Here is a 20,522-nt window from a genome sequence, read left to right on the forward strand (position 1 = left end):
TTTGGACTGATTTAGTGCTTCAAAGTTAACCAACATTTAAATCACTTTATCCTCATTATATGACCCTTTACATTGATAAGTTACAAGATGAAGGCAGCACAGTGGCTTAGTGGTTAGCTCTGTTGCCTCACAGTTGCAGTTCATAACTGGTCAATGCTGTCATTGCGTTGCAGCACTCTTTCCTTATTTTATCTTAAAGTTACAGTCTTAATATGGTGTATAATTGACGGTGCTAGCTTGGTGTTGGGTGCAATGTCAAGTCGCTGACATTAAGCCTAGCATTAGCATGAGCTGAGTGCATCAGTTGTTAGCAAGGAGATTCATAATATGCTTTAAAAATACATCCATGCTAACATAAATAAATATGTGCTAACAGTCAGTTATCAATGCTAATGGGATAACAGCATGAAAGCACACTGGCATCACATAACGTGATGCTAACAGGCTAATATTAGCATGAGTTGAGTGCCTCTATTGTAACAAGAATTATAATATGCTTATACATACATTCTAATATAAATACATATGTGCTAACATTAGTCACTTATCAATGCTAACGGGATAACAGCATGAAAACACACTAGCATCACATAACATGATGCTAACAGGCTAATATTAGCATGAGTTGAGTGCCTCTATTGTAACAAGAATTATAATATGCTTATACATACATTCTAATATAAATACATACGTGCTAACATTAGTCAACTATCAATGTTAATAAGCTAACAGCATGAAAACTCACTAGCATCACATAACATGATGCTAATGGGCTAACATTAGCATTAGCTGAGTGCCTCCATTGTGAGCAACGAGATTTATAATATTCTAACATAAATACATATTTGCTAATGTTAGTCTGTTATCAATGCCAATGGGCTAACAATATGGAAACATACTAGCACATAACACAATGCTAATGGCCTAGCCCTAGTAGCATGGGCTGAATGCTTCTATTGTAACAAGAATTATAATTTGTTCATACATATATTTTAACATACACTTGCTAATGTTAGTCCGTTATCAATGCCAGTGGGCTAACAGCATGGAAACATACTAGCGTCACATAACAAAATGCTAATGGGCTAACAGTAGCATGAGGTGAGTGCCTACATAATGAGCAATGAAATTTTACAGTTACAGCTTTGCCTAGAAAGATCTTACTGCACAACTTCGGGCTATTTTGCATAAAAAAATATGACAAAGCATGTGTGAATTTTGAGTTTGCTGCCGAACAGACTAACTGACAGACACAGATCTGGGCCTGAGGGAATTATGACAGACAGACTGATCATTTGATTTGGACTGTGGGCTGGATCTGACATTTTCCAGTGCCGTGTTTGACCCCCGGGCCTCCAGTTTGCCAAAAGTGACTTACAGCCTTTTTATTCAGCTCAAGCGAAAGTGTTATAACCGGATGGATCTAGGTTTGAAATCCTCTGGGTAATTTTCTCCATACAAGGTACACCGAGTGGAAAGCGACAGCAGCCTGGGAAGACTAAGAGGTCATCTCCTGTGGGAATAAAATAAATAAACGGAGTGTGCTTGCCTCTCCTCCAATGAGACTATTTTTCTAATACACTTATACACATAAGTTTTATGTTGCCAGCTTGCACAAAGGGCTACAGGATCGGATCATTGTATTAGATAGCAGTGCCAACAAGACCCACAGGGAGCCAAGGCTTCCAGTTTCAGCCAACTCAACACTGTCACCAACGACACAGGACTATCCATATGTGTGTATGTGCAACTATCCAACAGCAGATTTAGGAATTATCCAAAAGAAACATGATTTTTTTTTTTTTTTTCTTGGATGCACTTTTCGAATAATTTGCTCCTATTGTTAAAGGCCTGGTGCATTTTTCGTGCAGTGGAGTTCAGTGCACATGAATAAATGATGACGCCTGCCTGTGAGATAGGCTGGGAGGCACTGAATCTGTCTGCGCACACAAATGCTCTCTGTGCAGCTCGTGAGCGCACCGATTACCATTCCGAGCACAGCACCTCTGGTCAGAAATGGAGCCGGGTCGTTGGTCCACACAGTGTGGTCCGGAGGCTGGAGGAGGGGGACGTATTACGGCAGCAAGCTTTTCGCTCAATCTGGATTAACTCGCAGTGAGCCGCGCGGGTCGCCAGAAAAAAAACAAAAAAACAAAAACAAAAGCAAGGGGTAAGAAAAAACAAAAACGTGAAAACGATCCGAACATCTGGCTGGATTCAGCACTACGGACAGAGTCAGCCGCTACAAAAGGCGTTTTCTCTTCTCGAGGCGCGTCGATGCGCAGTCAAAGCGCGCACAGCTGCAGCCTCGAAGCCACACCGGGACGCTCCAGGTTGCGTTTTGCACTGTTTTTTTTTTTTTTTTTTTTTTTTTTTTCCTCTCCTCCTTGGCTGGAAGGATCAGCGGAGAGGATCGTCCTTTCTCGGCTGGTTATGGATTTCCTGAAGGGCATCGGTGATCTCGCAGGCCGTCACGTGTTCTAAGAGCGGACGCGCGTGTTTCTGGACACCTGGCACCATCGCTCCCATTTTGGTCAATATTAATAAGGCTTCCCCAGTATGCGCTCAAATCTCCTGGGAAATAAACTCAAACCCACCCGCCTTTGACTTGCACGGGCTGATGTCTCATCTGCAAGGTAAATTCAGCAAACTCTCATTTTCTCCAAAAAGAAGGGCAAAAACTGATTAGTTCTCTCTCAGGTTTCTTGCAGTGAGGGTCGTGCAACCCCTCTAGTCCAGGACCTGCACCGCAAGGTCAAAAAACGCCTAATTTTCCAAGAATCTCAATCTGATATAGCAATTTTATTTTTAGCATCCACTTCTGCCCCCCCATGTGCAACTGAATCATCTCCATCATCTCAGAAATGTGTATTCACTGTCAAATGTTTCCATGATTAATGATCTGTGCAAAAGGTGATCCAGATATTGCACAACTGCTGTGTGGAGGTGATGTGGTTTAGATGCCATATGCAACCTAAAAATGATCATTGCATGTGTTGGCATGGGTGCATCGTGATGAACTGCATGTGGGAATGACTGCTGACGGATGAGGTATAACGGCTTTTGGCTGATGTGGAGTGTTAGTTATAACACATCTTATTATTCATGAGAGCCTAAGGCACTGTTGTAACTGCTACACCAGTGAAACCAGGCCCACGCCTCATTTTGCTGCTTCTGTATGCTCTTGCTGCTATGTTAATACCCTGCTGCACCTTTCCCCAGATAGGAAATGATCCAGGTATTCTGGACATTCTGCAGACCGGCTCGAAATCCATTGACAGGAATTTTCTCCTGTTCTTCCTGAATAATCACAACATTGGTGTGATCGCACACATCTGCAATACCTGGCCCACATCTTGTGCACATCCACTGTGAGAAGAGCTATTTTCATTACACAATGCAATAAGGAGCCCATAGATTGTACATTATTTAGTCATTTTGTTGCCGAGCATGGTAGAAAACAGTCTCTCAAGGGTGTGTGAAAGATGCCGAATGAGTCGATGATGACCATAATGATCATGGCTGTTCATTTAAACCTTAAAGTAAAAAGCCTTGGTAATGGCAGTGGAGCATTTAACCCAATGAGAAGTAGAGATCCGCTTCTTTAACACCTCCTATAATCTGAAATTGCACTTGCATCTGCACCTCAAATTGACCGATTTGGGCCTCTGCCGACCCGATGGCCTTCTGGCACATTGAGTGCTCACATATTGATATTCAAAGGCGGTGCTCAAGGATTCTGCGCTCCTCTTAGCAGAAGAAAATCCCAGGTCATAAGCCTCTAGCATCGGGGCATGTCACAGAGGTGCAAGAACTAAGATCCAAAGAAAATGAGCAGCATTTTAATTTGGCCTATTCATGCACCTGCTCAGCGTATTGCAGCATCCAGAATGTGTCTGTGTTTGTTTGATGTTGGACCGATGCTTTAGTTGTGAGATAATCAAGGTAGCTCTGAATTTCCTGTGATACCCAGTAAAGGAAAACACTTGGAATTGCAAGGGGGGGGGGGGGGGGGGGGGGGTTGTAAATGCTGATGAACAGCACTTCTATTGAGGCAGCGGGGGCTGCTTAGTATGCCATCCCCTTGCACATGCTTGCATTCGCATGCAAGCTCATCTGATTGAAAAAGACAAATAATTTAGGCTCACATCATGCTGTTTGGAGATCCATCTTCCACCTGGTGCAAAGGGGTGCACAGTGCAACAGAAGTGTAATTCATGGCTTCCACCCAACACATATGAGGTTTGCACGCTTAGTAGTTGCATCATAAATAGCGAGTAGCTCATCTGTGTGCCTGCGGGATTGTTGATCTAATAAATGAAGCATGGTCAGGTGCAGCGTACCAGCACTGCACCTGACCGTGAGAGGAGAAGCAGCAAGCAACTGTGCCATAGATCAGCAAAAATCAGGTCTAAAATTGAGTGTAGTATATTTGTGGTATTTAAAGGCTGCAGCACTCAGATGTGGCTTACATAAGTGGGTTCATAACACACATACACCCTGCTTGTATGCACAGTGAAAATAACTCAAAAACAACAATTAAAATGTCAACATAAACACTCATTGAAGACTATGAATCATCACCGTACTGCGTCTTTGCTTCATCTCAGGGAGCTTTGGTGGCTGCTGTCTGCTTCCTGCTTTGACACACATAGAAAACCTCTCACTTGAGTCTGCATGGCCAATAGCAGAGGACTGTGCATTCTGACTCTGAAAGGGGATGGCAGATGACACTGGCTGGTTTATTTCATGCTCCTCCATAAACAACTAATTTTGAGGATCCCAATTAATCCTAATTTTGAGGCTGAAATAGCTCTCTTGGCATAGCATTAGGCTGCACTACTGAAGAGTCTGGGTTCAGCCCCTGGCTTTTGGAACTATAACTTCAGATCCCCCTTGGATGGGACGCCAGTCCAAAGCAGGTTGTTTCCCCAGCCAATACAGGTCCCTGTTTACATTTGGGTACACTGGGACAATGGAGACAAAGTGTCTTGTCCCATAAATACAGGTAGTGTGCCTGGAAATCAAACCCAGGTCTTTATACTGGCAGGCCACCTCCTACCCATTAGAAAAAGAGAATCTAATATAGGCATGATTCATAATCAGTATGAATACAGACCGTGAAAGCGGGGCCTCATGATCCTTCTGACTTTTGGGGTTTTAAGCAGGAGGTGTCAGAAAAGTTACCCCAGGTCGTTTGCTGCCTGCTGCCCATTGGTGCTGCTGCTTATCCCTGGAAACCACAGAGTGAAGTGGATGAGAGTCTATGACTTCTTTTGATGGGGTGCCACCTGGATGCAGGTTCTTTCCCCAGCCAAGGCTGGTACCCATTTGTATTTGGGTGGACTGGGACAATGCAGATTAACTGTCTTGTCCAATAGATACCAGAAGTGTGACTACCGGTGTTACTACTACATATAGGCAGCCCAACCCCTACCCTATTTGAGAAGATAAAAATAGAAAGAACTGCTCTGGTTTCACACTCACCTTCACTTTTTCAAAATCCATTGACGACAGTCCAAGAGTTTTCTTTAAGTTTCATGAAAACCGCTTGTATTGTGTGAATCAGTTATAAAAATCCCAAGGTTCCCACCCAGGTTAGACAAATTCTTCTCACTATGTTGTCTGAAAGTCATTACAATAACTTTACACCAACAAACAGACATGAGCAGAAACATAACCCCCTTTGCGGCAGTAATTAGCTGAGTGTACAACCTCCTGTCTTCTCATTAGTGCAGTGTCATAAATGGTACAATGAGTGTGTTCTGGCCTCCAACTGGCTCCCTGATTGTTTTTCACAACTATATAGTCAAGGTTCTTCTCTCCAGAGAGGCCCTCTTTGTTCTAAATATTATGAGGTGATCTAAAACAAAACGCCGCTGATTGCATATCGCCCAAAAACCCTTGTTTTCTGCGTTGCCATGGTGCTGGGGCCATCACCCAAGAGCCATCACGCTCACTAACATTGGCTGTTTCAAAAGGGTGTCACAGCACATACCACACAAACAGCCACACTGTTTAGTCAGAATGTTTGAACTTGAGCTACACGAGCGTTCATGAGACAATAAAATTTTGGCCAAACTATGATCCACTTCGGCCCAACGTGGCAGCTCAGTTTGCTTGTGGGCCTTTTTCACAATCTTGATGACACAGTTTTACAGACCTGCTCCAGCCTCACTTTACCTCCTTGACTCAATGGAGCTTTTTTTGGGCAGTTGCAGACTTTTGGCTGCTTTGTTTGTTTTATTTTTTTGGAGCAACCCAGGTGGGACGCTGCCACGGCTTGCTTGGAAACAAAACCGCCCAGACCTCCAACTCATTAACTTCTTCTTGCACGGGCTGCTTTCCCTGATTCCCTGCCCAGACGTGGCTTGCAGAGGCTTTCTCACATGAGCTCCAGCACAAGTTAGACCATCTGAAAACATATCCCCCTATGACCTCATCGGCCGATTGGCATGCGGCATGCTGCATAAGGCTTTTCTTGGCGAACGCTCCCCGAGGGAGACCATAGATATCCTCTTCTACAGCATGCTGCTGTGCATGAATGTCTCCGTAGCTGGGGGTTGTAGTGAGCTACATCTATTACGCTCAAATCCACCCACTGGTGTGCACGCGTGGGTGTGTGCTGTCAGTCTGTTCTGTTCTCCGAGGGCGAAAAGACCTGCTCGGTTGTAGTAAATGAACATTTGATTGACTAAGAAGGAGATAATCGATGATGCATTTGTAATTATCTGTTTTCCTATTTATCAGTGGCCAGCCCATCTCAACCACAACATAATGAAGAGCCCATCCTGGAGGGCAATGATTTTGCCAGAGTGTGACACCTAACAATGAAGCGCGTGATTGATGAAATCACTGATCGATTATCTACTTGCATGTAGCTGTAGCTGATGAGTGCAACCTGTTATGCAAAGCTCAGCGGAGCACCGACGATTAAATGTAAATTAGGTGGATAGTGAGATATCTCGCAGTCTGTTTCAGCGGCGGAGGCCTGTCCTTTTGTCCTCACAAAGCCAATTTTATCAGGATTACCACATTTGAGTTTTCACCAAGCCCCATCTCAGCAGAGGGAATCAATATTACGTCGTCAGTGAGATTGGAGTCAGGAAGTAGCGGGTTCTCTTGCCTCATTGCACATCCAGACGCCGTGCCATTCAGAGCCATTCACCCCAGTGTTAACATGTACAAAGTCCCCAAACACACTTCAGCATCTATACCCCACGCACACACAGAAATAGATATTCAACCTTTCACACAGGTACTTGGAAACAGCTTTACAGCAGCCGAGTGCAACACTAAAGGCACTTTCCATCTTTAAGGACATTTAATAACGGGACAAGTGGACTTAGAGAAAGTATAAGACGGCCAAGGCCAAATAAGCCTCAAATTTTGCATGAACAGAACTGACAGGTTTAAAATCAGTGGATTAGCAAAGAAGAAAGAGAGAAAGAATCCAGATCTGGATGAACACCGGAATTTAAATTTTTCGAAATAAATTTTTTATTAAAATTAATTTTAAAAAGCTCATCTGGCATATTAAAGAACAACAAACAAAGAAACAAACAAACAAACCACATGAGACAAGCACAGCAAATTTTGCAAAGTAAAATACAAATACATTTGGTCCAACTCCAGAAATCAGCTCCATCAGTGAGAAGTCAAATTATCATTATAATGGTGTGTTGTGTGGTAAAAGCACCATATTTTCATATTGTGCACACACGTTGTTTGACACAGAATTTAAAAATAAAATTAAAAGAAATATTTGTGATGTCATGCAATACTCAATTTTTGTGTTTGAGATGTTGTGATTGAGAAATCCAAACAAATTGTTTAAAGGTCTCATTTGTTATCACAAAATTTTGCAAAGAACAATGCATTAACCTTTGAGAAATTGAGCAAAAACTCAATTATTTTAATGTTAATATTTGTTTTTGTTTTTTTTTAAAAAGAGAGAGATCCAAAAGCATCATCCAAGTCTTGAAGACAAAACAACATGACTTCTTCCTCTTCACGTGATTCATCACTTCACCAAATTATGTGAAAATAAATGTACTAGCCTCTGAGAAATTGAGCAAAATGTAAAAAAAAAAGAAAAAAAATTAATTTGTTCATGCAAATGAAAAATAAGGGGGAAATTCCAGAAACAACATTCAGCTCCTGAACACCAAAACTGAACAATTCTTCCTCTTGACATGATTGATCATCTCAGCAAATTATGCAAAAATCAACATATTAGCTTCTGAGAAATTGAGAAAAATGCAATAAATAAACAAATAAATAAAAATCCCTGGAGGATTCAGGAAAAAAAAAGATCCTCTCCTCTTAACCTGGTTGATAATGCACCCGCATTTTGTTTAAATCAATGAGAAATTGAACAAAATGTGAAAAAAAAAAACTTTTTGTGTTGACAAAAATTTAAAAAAAGAGAGCAAGAGATCCAGAAACAACCCCCATCTCTACAACAAGATTATTTTTCTTTTCCCTCAGCCCCAACCAGTCTCAGCAGAAGACTGCCCCTCCCTGGGCCTGGTTCTGCTGGAGGTTTCTTCCTGTTGGGAGGGAGTTTTTCCTTCCCACTGTTGCCAAGTGCTTGCTCACAGGGGGTCGTTTTGACCGTTGGGGTTTTTCATGATTGTTGTATGGCCTTGCCTTGCAATATGGAGCGCCTTGGGGCAACTGTTTGTTGTGATTTGGCGCTATATAAAAAAAGAGTTGATTGATTGATTGATTGACATGACTGATCATCTCACCAAATTTTGTGAAGGTCAGTATATTGGATTTTGAGAAATTGAGCAAAATGACAACAGTTCCTCAACTGTAATCCATTTATAAAGAAGATCCAGAAGCAAAGATCCACATTTGGATCTTTGTTTCTACACTGATCCCTGAATGTGTTGTTTCTTTGAATAAAATTAATTAACTTCACCAAATTTCATGACACTCCTGCAACCACCAGCCACCTCGATGCCACTGAATGCCATGAGTGGACGCTACACAAGTGGAGAAGTCACGGACTCATTGCACTAGTGTCGCTCCTCGGCCATTTAAAGGAGGCCTCTTTTCCTTGTTTTCTGTCAGGCTGTGCTACATCTCATCTTGCTGTCAGAAATGCAACTGTTGTGTTGTGGGCTTCACTACCTGCTCATGTTAAAAACATGACATGGCGTGGCAGCACACCGCCGCTCCCCGTCCTGTCTGATGTGTTCTATAGACAGTTTCCTCAGACTCCGACTGTCAAGGTTATTACACCATGAGTTCCGTGTCACTGCTCTGGTACAACAAAAGCTTGTGAAGCATGAAGGTTGGCAGGCGGTTTGCTGAGGCAAGACTTTTAATGCGTCCTCGCCAATGGAGACGTTTGCATAAAACCTCAGAAATCCACGCCGATAAAGTAGCCAGTCTCTTCGGTATTTAAAGGTTACCCTCTGGATTTTTTTTTACAGTTGTTGGCAAGAAATGTCTGTGTTTGATGTGGTGAAACACGACAGCAAGACAGCTCGAAAGCGATGCTAAATTCTATTTCTAACTATAGTGTCTAATGTCACCCCCCACCCCCATGTGATACTTTGTGTTTTACACCTGCCGAGCTGTGATCTGATCTCCACTTTCTCAGTTTTGTGACATACTATATCCGTCTCTGGGCCTCGGGATTCATCACACGGATCCATTCTTATCCCCCATCTCAGTCGTGTCATAAGAGTTGCAGCACGGAGACAAAATCGATAGAGCCGCGGTACATCCTCGCCGAGGACCGATCATCCCATCCTGTCGGTGATTTGATCCAGCGAGACCTCCTCCTAATTCCAAAGAGGAATTGACCTGCTGGGATACACTTTTAGCCCTCTGTACACAAACGCGACAGGATCGGCTTTATCATATCACAAAAGTAAAAGATCAGCCAGCACAAAGGCTGACACAGAACCAGATATGACATCTGCAGGTGAATAATTAACTCCAACTTTTTTTCATCTTCCCTGCTCAGAATTTGGCCTAGAGCAGTGGTGTCCAAACTATTCCAGAAAGGGCTCAGAGGGTGCAGGTTTTCTTTGCAGCCATTGACTCCAGCAGGTGATCCTACTGATGAACTCATTCCAAACTGCTCAAAGTGATGTTAATCAGTGAAATCACCTGCTGGAGTCAGTGGCTGCAAAGAAAACCTGCACCCTCACAGCCCTTTCTGGAATAGTTTGGACACCACTGGCCTAGATCTTTAAATGAACAAATTCTTTTGATTGTGCACGACCTGCCATTGCTGCAAGATTATTTGAAAGCAGATTTTTGTATTAGTTGTACACTGAGAAAAGAAAATTGTTGGCCAATTTTTAAAAAGTCCTTAATAAATGGCTTGGAAATTACACCTAAAATACATTTATTTAAATTAAAAATGAACAAGTTGACATAAATATTACTTGTTCATTTAAACAAACTTATTTTATTTGGGTTTTACCAACTAACTTTTTTTTATTGTCAATGTCACAACATACAAAACCCAATTCATTTCTGCATGATTTCACCATAAGTTCATAAAAGCAAGCAGCAGTGCATTTGGTGGCCACCAAATCTAAGCTTGCATCTCAAGCCCTTTCCTCATTTTAATGGACGTGCATCCTAGAAGTTCATGGTTTGAAACCTTGTCCATACCTTGGAACACCTTCAAAAGATCCAGGAGGGTTTCCATGAGATATTCATGTATATTCAGTGAATATTCCATCATTCTGCCCTGATCTTGTTTTAACTGTGGCAGAATTTGCAAGATTTTCAAATCTTCAGACTTTGACATAGTCCCTTGCATTTCTGTGGAGCCTGTAATTTTGTTGTACATGCTGTAATATCACTGGGTGGTTTTCCAAAAGTGTCAGTGTCAGACTAAAATTATACTATGGTCGTGCTTTCACACATCCCATGGTACAACTCCATGCATTAAGTTATCAAACTACACAACAGATCACATTAAAGGGCAACTGTGAGCTTCACACACACGCTGGTTTTGATAGTTACAGACTGTATTTCCAGGATTCACATTTGTGAAAGTGAGAATAGACCTCAACTTTAAATCAGAACTGATACTAATTTCCACCAAGAAATTCAAAGTCAATTTTGCTGATGATCTGGTGCATCAATCAGAACCAAAATTTAAACAATTTATCATCTTTCTATGCCCTTTGAATTTAGGAATATATAAGATGTCAGCCCTTATTGTGTTTGAATTATCGTGTTAACAACGGGAGGGGACGGACTCATCTATCATTCTAATGTAAACCTATGACCAACAAGAATGAACTGCAGACCTGTTGGTGGCATCCAGTAAACTAAATACCTGTTTCAAGTGGGTTTTTAAAACAAAAAAAAAGAAAACTTGAATTTGGGCAAATTCTTTTTTGTAGAAATAGCTTTTTGGCCTCAGTAGTTACAAGATACAACAGTGTTTGAATTCCTTAGGGTGAAAGGTAAAAGTAGACATTTCCTGTCATTTTAAGAAAAAAAAATACTGAATTAGATCCAGTAGAAATTTTGGTTGCTGAGTAATTTCAGCCCTACATTTGCTCTCTAGTCCTAGTGGTCGCATACTAACACAGTGAGATGTGGTTTCGTGAGGGTTAAAGGTCAAAAATTATGTTTCTTGTCATTTTCAGTAAAAATATTCAATTAGAGCAAATATAAACTTGGGGTTACTGAGTAATTCAGAAAAAAAAAAAATCAGCTTCTTCATTGGGGTCAAAGCAGGTGTCTGCTGTCATTAAGGGAAAACAGTGCTTAATTTAAGTCTTAATTTGAGCCTAAGTGAGTTAACATGTTCAGTTCCTCCCTACAAAAATTCTATCTCTCTCTCTCACTCAAAAAAAACAAAACAAAAAAACCCATCAAATTTAAATTTGTATGACCAGCAGTTCCTTAGACACAGTGTAATTTATTTGAAAGTGTGCTCAGACTGGCGGAATGTAATGGACTGTCTTTTCTGTGTTTTTTTTTTTTTTGTTATTGTTTTTTTTGGTAATATTTCAATAATAATATTTTAAATGGAGCACAAAAGCTTTACAGAGCAGAATCCCACAGTTCCTTTTCGGAGATGTTTTTTTTTTTTTTCAGTGTCGTTGCACAGTAAAAATGGCACAACTGCTTGAGATCCAATTCACTGCTGCATATTTCACATTCTGTACATGTCCATCTGTTCTCTGATGCTTTTTCCAGGTGTCTTGACCTGACAGAAAAGCCAAATGGAGTCTCTCCTGGTTTATCTGATAGTCCTTGGTGTGGCTGTGAAGGCGCACAAAGTTCAGATCTGCCCCAAACGATGCGTCTGTCAGGTGCTTAATCCCAACCTGGCAACCCTGTGTGACAAAAAGGGGCTTCTTTTTGTGCCACCAAACATTGACAGACACACAGTAGAGATGCGTCTTGGAGATAATTTTGTAACTAGCATAAAACGCAAAGATTTTGCCAACATGACTAAGCTGGTGGACCTGACTCTATCTCGGAACACTATTGGCTCCATTGCGCCCCACGCCTTCAAAGACCTAGAGAATCTACGAGCCCTTCACCTTGACAGCAACCGGCTGACTCGTATCACCGACGACACTTTCAGCGGGATGTCCAAGCTGCACCACCTCATCCTGAATAACAACCAGCTCACCCATATCCAGATTGGGGCCTTCAACGACCTGACGGCCCTGGAAGAGCTTGACCTATCCTACAACAACCTGGAAAGCGCCCCATGGGTGGCCATCCAAAGGATGTCCAATCTCCACACGCTTAATTTGGACCACAACATGCTCAGCTACATCCCAGAGGGAACCTTTTCTGGACTGCAGAAGCTCAAGAGGTTGGACGTGACCTCCAACAAGCTCCAGAAGCTTCCACCAGACCCCATTTTCCAAAGGGCAGGGGTGCTGGCTACCTCAGGAATAATGGGCTCCTCCTTGTTTGCCCTGAGCTTCGGGGGAAACCCACTGAGGTGCAACTGTGAGCTGCTCTGGCTGCGGAGGCTCCGGCGGGAGGATGATCTGGAGACCTGTGCCTCACCACAGCACCTTGCTGGACGATATTTCTGGACTGTTTCAGAGGAAGAGTTCCTGTGTGAGCCTCCACTCATCACCAGGCACTCTCAGGTAAAATGTCAAGCTGGGGTAAGACTAATACACCAAATTGTAGCCTAGAAAAGCAGCAACTGATGACTATTGTGAATCAAATGTACATCAGCTATTAATATGGTAAAATACTCTATATAAGATTGTTAAAAGATTTAAAATGTTGCCTGTAGGGACAAAGCTTCTTTCAGAATCCATAACAAATCTTTGGTAAACAGTAGTCGGAGTAAAAAGATATAATCAAATCTTTGCCCAATAATTACAGATTTTTCTTTCGCATAATTGCAGAGATTATCTCATCAACATAATCAAGATAATTCAAGAGCATAAATTATATTTTACAGACATAGAATTTATCAACAGTAGCATTAATTATAGGTAATCAGTCACTGAGATGCCAACGCGATGAAGACTTACTTACTTTGTGTTTTTCAGATTTTCAGTGGAAAAATGTACAGTAAATACTGAATGCTTGAACAATTAGCAAAACTAGCTGAGGCACTGTAAAACCACCAAGACTCAGGGTAGGAAGTTAGGTTCAGACAGAAAAAACGAAATGTAAATGTGAGCAAATTCTAACTGGGGACAAAACCAAAATAAATCATTTTCATCAAGTAAATATCAAGCAAACCTTAAATTGGACTAATGTTGTCACTGGGAAAATTTTGCTTGTTTTCAAGAAGCCCTGTATATTGTTGCATCTTCAAACCCAGATTCTGTAAATTATAAAGACCCTTTTAACCACCCCCCTCTCCCCAGATGTGTAATAGGTTTAGTGCCTATGGTGTGTTAAATATATACTGAAATGTTCCCTACCTCCCTTTTCCTCAGGAACTACACGCTTTAGAGGGCCAGAGTGTGACTCTGCGATGTAAGGCCAGGGGTGACCCAGATCCCATTATCCACTGGATTGCCCCTGATGGACGCCTCATGTCCAATTCCTCCAGGGCTATGGTCCATACTGATGGCACGCTGGACATCCTCATCAACACGGTCAAGGACTCTGGTCTGTTCGCACCTGACTGCATTTGTGTTCTTTACTGGAAAATAAAAAGAGGTTTTTATTTGTCTGCATCAGTTAGTAAAGTGTAGCAAAGTGAAGTCCACAAAGAAATATCTTCCTACTAGCTTGAGTAGCGGGGATTGCTGTTTGGCTGAACTCGCAGTATATTGGTCTCATGAGTCTGGCATACAATTCCAATTAGAAGCCACAACAATATATCACTTTGTTAAAAATGTTTGGAATATAGTACATTACATGAGGGGTTTATTGAGCTAGATAAGGTTTATAGTTAGTATACATGAGGAAGAAAGCAGCATTGCAGATGTATTCATGGACAGTGAAGAACATGTTCAAAGAAATTAAGACTTGGGGTAGAAGCAGAACCGGAGAAACAGACAGAATTACATTTAGAGTTGGTCTGCAAAAGGTTTAGGCTCTTTTTAAGTCCTAACCTTGCTGTACTAGTCAGGAATAAACTGATGTTTAGATTAAAAACAGTCCACCTGGTGTATGCTTTTTTATGCAGATGATAATGTGTTGTGCATATGTGCTACTTTGTTTCATGTCCTTAAAGATAATTGAATTTTCATCACAAAGTTGTGGTATATTTTGCTAGAAAACACTATTCTATACATCTTGAAATAAGGTTTTCTGTCAGATGTGCATAAAGCCTGAACACCATGAATCTGGACTACAATGGATCAAAGTTGGACAGGTTTAAGTTGAAGTATCATGCTGAAGATCAAACGACCATCTAAAGTTTTGTGATTTATGACCAGATTCAAATAGCTAAGACAAAAATAGATGATCAATACAGGAGCAAGGCAAGGCAAGAAATCAAGCCAGTAAATCACAAGGCAATCTGGCAGGAGTGGAGTTAGCAGGAGGTGTGGTGTCGGCAATGATTGGCATGTAACCTCAGTGAGATGGCAGATTCGTAAAATGTTTCACAATAAGAGAAAAAAAATGGTAGAATTGTAGTAGTACACACGACAAAGGCACGTTAACACATTTTCATGGAAATTAATGAATGTGATGGACCTGTAAGTTCTGTTAAAATAAAAAGGATACTAAAATTTGTTTTCTATATATTACAACGGGCCACTGTACAATTATTAGGTACAGTCTGCAGTAGGTACTGTTAGATTATTTGCATAAAGGGGGTGGAGGCATGAAATTATACATGTTTAAATTTACAAATAGGGCATGTGACTGCACAAGAATGCATTTTTCATGAAAAGCACTAAAAATATAATGCCTTGCCTTGAAACAATATGCTGATATTATGGGATAAAATCCTTGAATAATGAATGGATGAATGAATTTAAAACAGCTCTGAATGTTCGTCAAACATCATAAAGGCACAGACAATTCTTACTGATGTATGATACTAATAAAAGGAGAGATGATTAACTGCTCATATTTTTATTCCAGGTTCCTTCACTTGCGTTGCGTCTAATCCGGCGGGTGAGGCCCAGCAGATGGTGAAGTTGGTTATTGCTAAACTCCCACATATCACCAACAGCACTATCATAGAGCAGGAGCCTGACCCTGGATCATCAGATATTGCAACAGTAACCAAGACGGGGGCGGATCCTGGAGGCGTGCCTCTGGGGAACGCCAAGACGGGTCAGGAGAAGAAAGTAGTGATTGCAGAGGCAACTTCTACGTCTGCCTTGGTCAAATTCAACTTCCAGAGGAGTATTCCTGGAATCCGCATGTTCCAAATCCAATACAACGGCACCTATGATGATTCGCTTGTATACAGGTAAGTAGTAATGCCTTCCCAAGCCAAGGCAAATTTGATGGATATGGCTAAACAGGTTGTAGGTTCACAATGATGGTGAAATGCCACATCACTGTAGACCATAAGACCAATTTAGTCAGTGCTTATCCCAGGATTCTGCCTCATGAGGCAGATGACAGTTCACAACTTCACCTGGACAAGGCACTAGTCCTTCACAGATTACCTCCCAAGCCAAGGCTAGCAACCATTTATAGCCAGGTTGGCTGGGACAATGCCGATCACAAGGACAAATATAGGTAGCAAGTCCAGGAATTGAACTGTTGGGGTTTTTCTGTCTGCCTGAACCCCACCTGGTAGGTTTATGTGGTGAATAAACTCAGTAACTGATAGGAGACAGACTTCAAAAACCAGATGTTGTATTAAGAGACACCTACACTGAGAATAGAGTCACTAAGACAGCGATGGGGTCTTCCAAAAGCAAACGTCACATGCACTGTTGCAACAGAGAGCTGTGACATTAGGACTGAGCTGTTCTTATTCCTGCAATTGACCTGCCCCCAGGTGGGTAGTCTTGCCCTGCTGTCGTGTATCAGTGGAGTTATGTGACTGGCTGCAAATACTGGTGCACCGACATGGTAAGCGGGTGATGAACTTGTTTGTGTCAGCGTGATAAGCAGTAACAGTACATTCCATCAGGCGCCTTCATTTTTTGTCCCAGACAGATATGAAGCTCTTGGTTTTTATCAGTTTAGACTGCACACAAATGATGACAGTTGAGTGGAACATTTTGACAGAACCTAGGTTTGCATATTGGTAGTCTGTCTCTTCCCCCCACTGAGCAACCTGCTCTACGTTACAACTTTAGGGTGCACTTATTTAAAAATATTATCTAATTGTTCTTTTCCGTGTACAGCTGTATTTGTGGTTTTACAAGCCGTTGTGAGTAGTTGTTAAGAAGCACAAACAAACAGTCATTGCCATATCATCAGCTCCCTACAAGAGAAGGATTTGGTGTAACTCCCAAGTTGATGTTGCCCATGTTGATATGGTTGCTCGTTTAGAGGATGACGTGTTACTTTATGAACACTGCAGATGCCAAAACAACCAGGAAAGCTGTGAAACTCCATGTTTTTTTTTTTTTATTTTAACCAGGATGATGCCCCAGATCACAAGTTGGCGTGCGCTATAACTGCTGTGTGAGACTGCAACTTCCAATTAGTTGACCACCCACAAAACTCTCCTAATTGCCATTTGTTATCTTGGGTGAGAGCTTCTATTGTAAAGAGGATCCAAGCATGAAAGCAAAAAAAAAAAAAAAAAAAAGTGGACCTCACAAGGGGATTATGTGGGAAAAATGACCTACATTTGATTTCTTTCTTGTACTTAAGTAAACTTGATCTTACCTGATCCGTGTTGTTAGAAACCTCCTAACCCGTGTTTTACCTTTATACACTCATTTCAATATTCACCCCCCCCCCCAACACACACACACACACACACACACACACACACACACACACACACACACACACACACACACACACACACACACACACACACACACACACACACACACACACACACACACACCTCGGAGATGTTCTCATTAAAAACTGGATCTGGTTGCCATCATGATTATTTCTGATGTGTATTAATCCTATCAGGAAGACAGACTAATGCACTGTATCTGACTTCTTATCCTCCAACTCATAATCCCCCACCCCGGTGTGTTATTTACAATATGCAGAAGGTTGATAATGCTTAATCAACAAAATCAAAACAGAATGTCAGCATTAAGCTGAGCACTGATAGGAAGATGAAAGAGTGGTGAAACACTCTTTCACAAAAGGTATCAGGGGCTTTGCACATACCCATCTGTGAAACTGGCGTATGCCGAATTCTTTCATCTCCACCCCACCCCCCCTTTCAATACGAATTTAGTACTAATCACAGCGATACGAAAGGATCGAAAGAACTTCAAGTCGCCAATGCAAATGGTGTTCAGCACCAGCTGCAGAATGCCTGTAATCCTGCATCCCATGTCCCCTGAAAGCAACCGTTTATCAGCTGGAGACACTAAATCAAACCTCACAAGAGATTACACAGATCTTAAAAAGCCCCCCACCGAGACACCATTGTGTCATTTTATCCCTCAAAAACAATAAGCTCCATAATCTGATTTGCTGTCTTTCACCTATCCGCCTCTCGTTCTGTCACAACTCACAAAAAAAAGGTGTTTTCTCTGCAGAATGATACCTCCGAGCAGTAAGAGCATCCTGGTGAACAACCTGGCCGCCGGTACGCACTACGACCTGTGTGTGCTGGCCATCTACGACGACCAGGTGACCTCGCTGACGGCCACCAGGGTGATCGGCTGCATCCATTTCACCACTGAGCCGCAGTACCTGCGATGCCATTTCATGCAGTCCCAGTTCCTTGGCGGCACTATCGTGGTTATTATCGGAGGGATCATCGTGGCCTCGGTGCTCGCTTTTATCATATTTCTCATCGTGCGCTACCGGGTGTGCAGCCAAGGCGATGTCGATAAGGTCAGTTTGGCGTGCTTCGTATTTGTTTTTCTATTGCCTCTGCCAAAGTGTTTATGTGTTCACCTATATTTGTTTGTTTTCAGGATCACTAAAAATGGTTTCACAAGGTTTGGTGGAATAAGAAATCATCTGCAAACATGTTTATCAGAATTTTGATTAAGATACTGTTCTTTAAAAAAAAAAAAAGTTAACATTTTCCACCACTGAACACAAAATTTGGTCAAATGATCATTCTTACCACAAGGAAGACCGCAGAACATTTTGGTATTAATCGAAATCTGAATTTGGAATCGAGATTCATTTAGCTTCTTAACATTGATAGCTTTGACATTTTAAAACTTTTCCCCCTTGTTCTCCATTTCATTTAATTCGCATAATTTGTTACTATGCTTTTTATTGTTGTTATTATGTTTTTTATTTCTTTTAATATTTATATTTCTTTTACTCTTTTAATTGTGCTTTTAATCTTTTAATTTATTTTAATTTATTTTTGGGTTGTTTGTGTGACGCACCTTGAATAAATTGACTAAATTGAAATGAATTGAAATTTCCTCTATTTTTCAAAATGTTTTCTGCCACAAACAAGAAGAAGAAGAAGAACAAGGGTGAAATAAGCAACCTTTTCAAGAGGGTGAACGCTTTCTATTTTGGTGTTGATCAGGATCCAGATAATAGATGATATGATCATATCTAGAATAACTTTCAACTTTCAATTTTCAGCCAATATCAATTTTGCCAAGAAGCAGAACTCAGAATTTTTTTGTGTTAATTGGGATTTGAATTTGGAATCTGGATTACTTTACCTTCTTATCATAGCAAGCTTGAGCATTTCCATCTGTATCTCAAAATGTTTTCAACCACTAACCAAAAAAAATGGTGCAATGATCAATCTTTTGAAGATGATGAACCCTTTTAACTTTTGGGTTGATCAGGATCCAGATAGAGGTTTCTAGATCACATCTGTTTTAGGTTCTGAAAATAGTATGACAGGGCATTGTTCAAGAGTTCCATCAGTTTATCACAAATGTTCTTAGGCAGTAACCACAAAAGCAAATGGTGTGACCAGTCTCAGTGATGTTAATCAGGATCCAGATTTGGATTCTGGATCCGTTTTGGCTGAAGTTCTTCCACATTTTGTTGATGACGTCTGCCTGTCACATTCTTCTCAGACTTGCCTTTTCTGTTTCCTCTCAGGCTCTGGAGATGGGTGACATTCGTTCCCTGAGCAGTGATGGGCAGCTCCAAGGCTGTGGGATACCCAAGTCCCTGTCCAAGCAGGTCTTGCGACCAGAAAAAAACAAGGACTGCCTCAGAGTCACCCTTCCACCCCCAGAGCCAGCCAAGCAGCGACCTCCTGCTGTGGTCGCTACCACCAAGCCTTCCATCCCTGACTGCACTGTCTCTACCTCTGCTGCCAGCCACAGCTGGCACCCTGCTTCTCCCGGCGCTCCGAGGCCCAAACACTTCGTTGCACCCCAAAAACCTTTGGAAGCCCATCGACCTGAAGCTAAATCGGACATCGACTTTGATAACGTAAATCGTAATAACTCATCTGAGGGTAAAACGGCCGCCGCTGCCACTCTGGCTCTACTTGGCCAACCCACTAAATGGACTGCTGCTCCCAAGGGTCCTCGCCCCCTCCAGGCCCCTCGCTATTACATGACTGTGCCTGCAGGGGGCGTGAGAGTGAGCCGCAGGCACTCCTTTAACGCAGACTCTTATAAAGAACGCTGCTACGTGGCCTGTCCCAAAACTGGGGCCAGTCTGCGCTCGAAACGGAGCCTGTCAATGAGCGGAGAGCTGCCGCAGCTGGAGACCGCGACAAACATTCACCGGGCCGCCCGGGACAAGCTCTCCAGGTCCGAGTGGCTCCTGGAGAGCACTTTATGATTTAGACTGTTTTCCTGGATGTGAAACCGACAGGGATTTTACACCTTGTTTAGCGCTTTTGCGCTCGCTATCGAGGGATTTGTAAGCTTCCCTCATATAGTTGGCGCCAAGGCAAGACGCACAGGGTTACGGGAAATGTTTCACATTTGTTTTCTACCTTATAACCTATCAAAGTCTTCTTTATAGTAACAACTTTGATGAAAGGCACAACAATGTAAAAACTATTTCATGTACAAAGTATTAGT

The 20,522-nt window shown here is 41.9% G+C and overlaps 1 protein-coding gene across 1 annotated transcript; it reads left to right on the forward strand.

Moving 5' to 3' along the window:
- The first annotated feature begins 2,148 nt into the window (after positions 1-2,148).
- On the forward strand, positions 2,149-20,399 carry lrfn5b (leucine rich repeat and fibronectin type III domain containing 5b). Its single transcript, XM_034162022.1, has 6 exons — positions 2,149-2,636; positions 12,193-13,109; positions 13,920-14,094; positions 15,526-15,859; positions 18,087-18,387; positions 19,582-20,399. The coding sequence occupies exons 2-6, from the start codon at positions 12,219-12,221 to the stop codon at positions 20,275-20,277; spliced, it is 2,397 nt and encodes a 798-aa protein (XP_034017913.1). The 5' UTR covers positions 2,149-2,636; positions 12,193-12,218; the 3' UTR covers positions 20,278-20,399.
- The last annotated feature ends 123 nt before the right edge of the window (positions 20,400-20,522 follow it).

Source organism: Thalassophryne amazonica, chromosome 21, assembly GCF_902500255.1.
Source record: "Thalassophryne amazonica chromosome 21, fThaAma1.1, whole genome shotgun sequence".
NCBI classification, from domain to species: Eukaryota; Metazoa; Chordata; class Actinopteri; order Batrachoidiformes; family Batrachoididae; genus Thalassophryne; species Thalassophryne amazonica.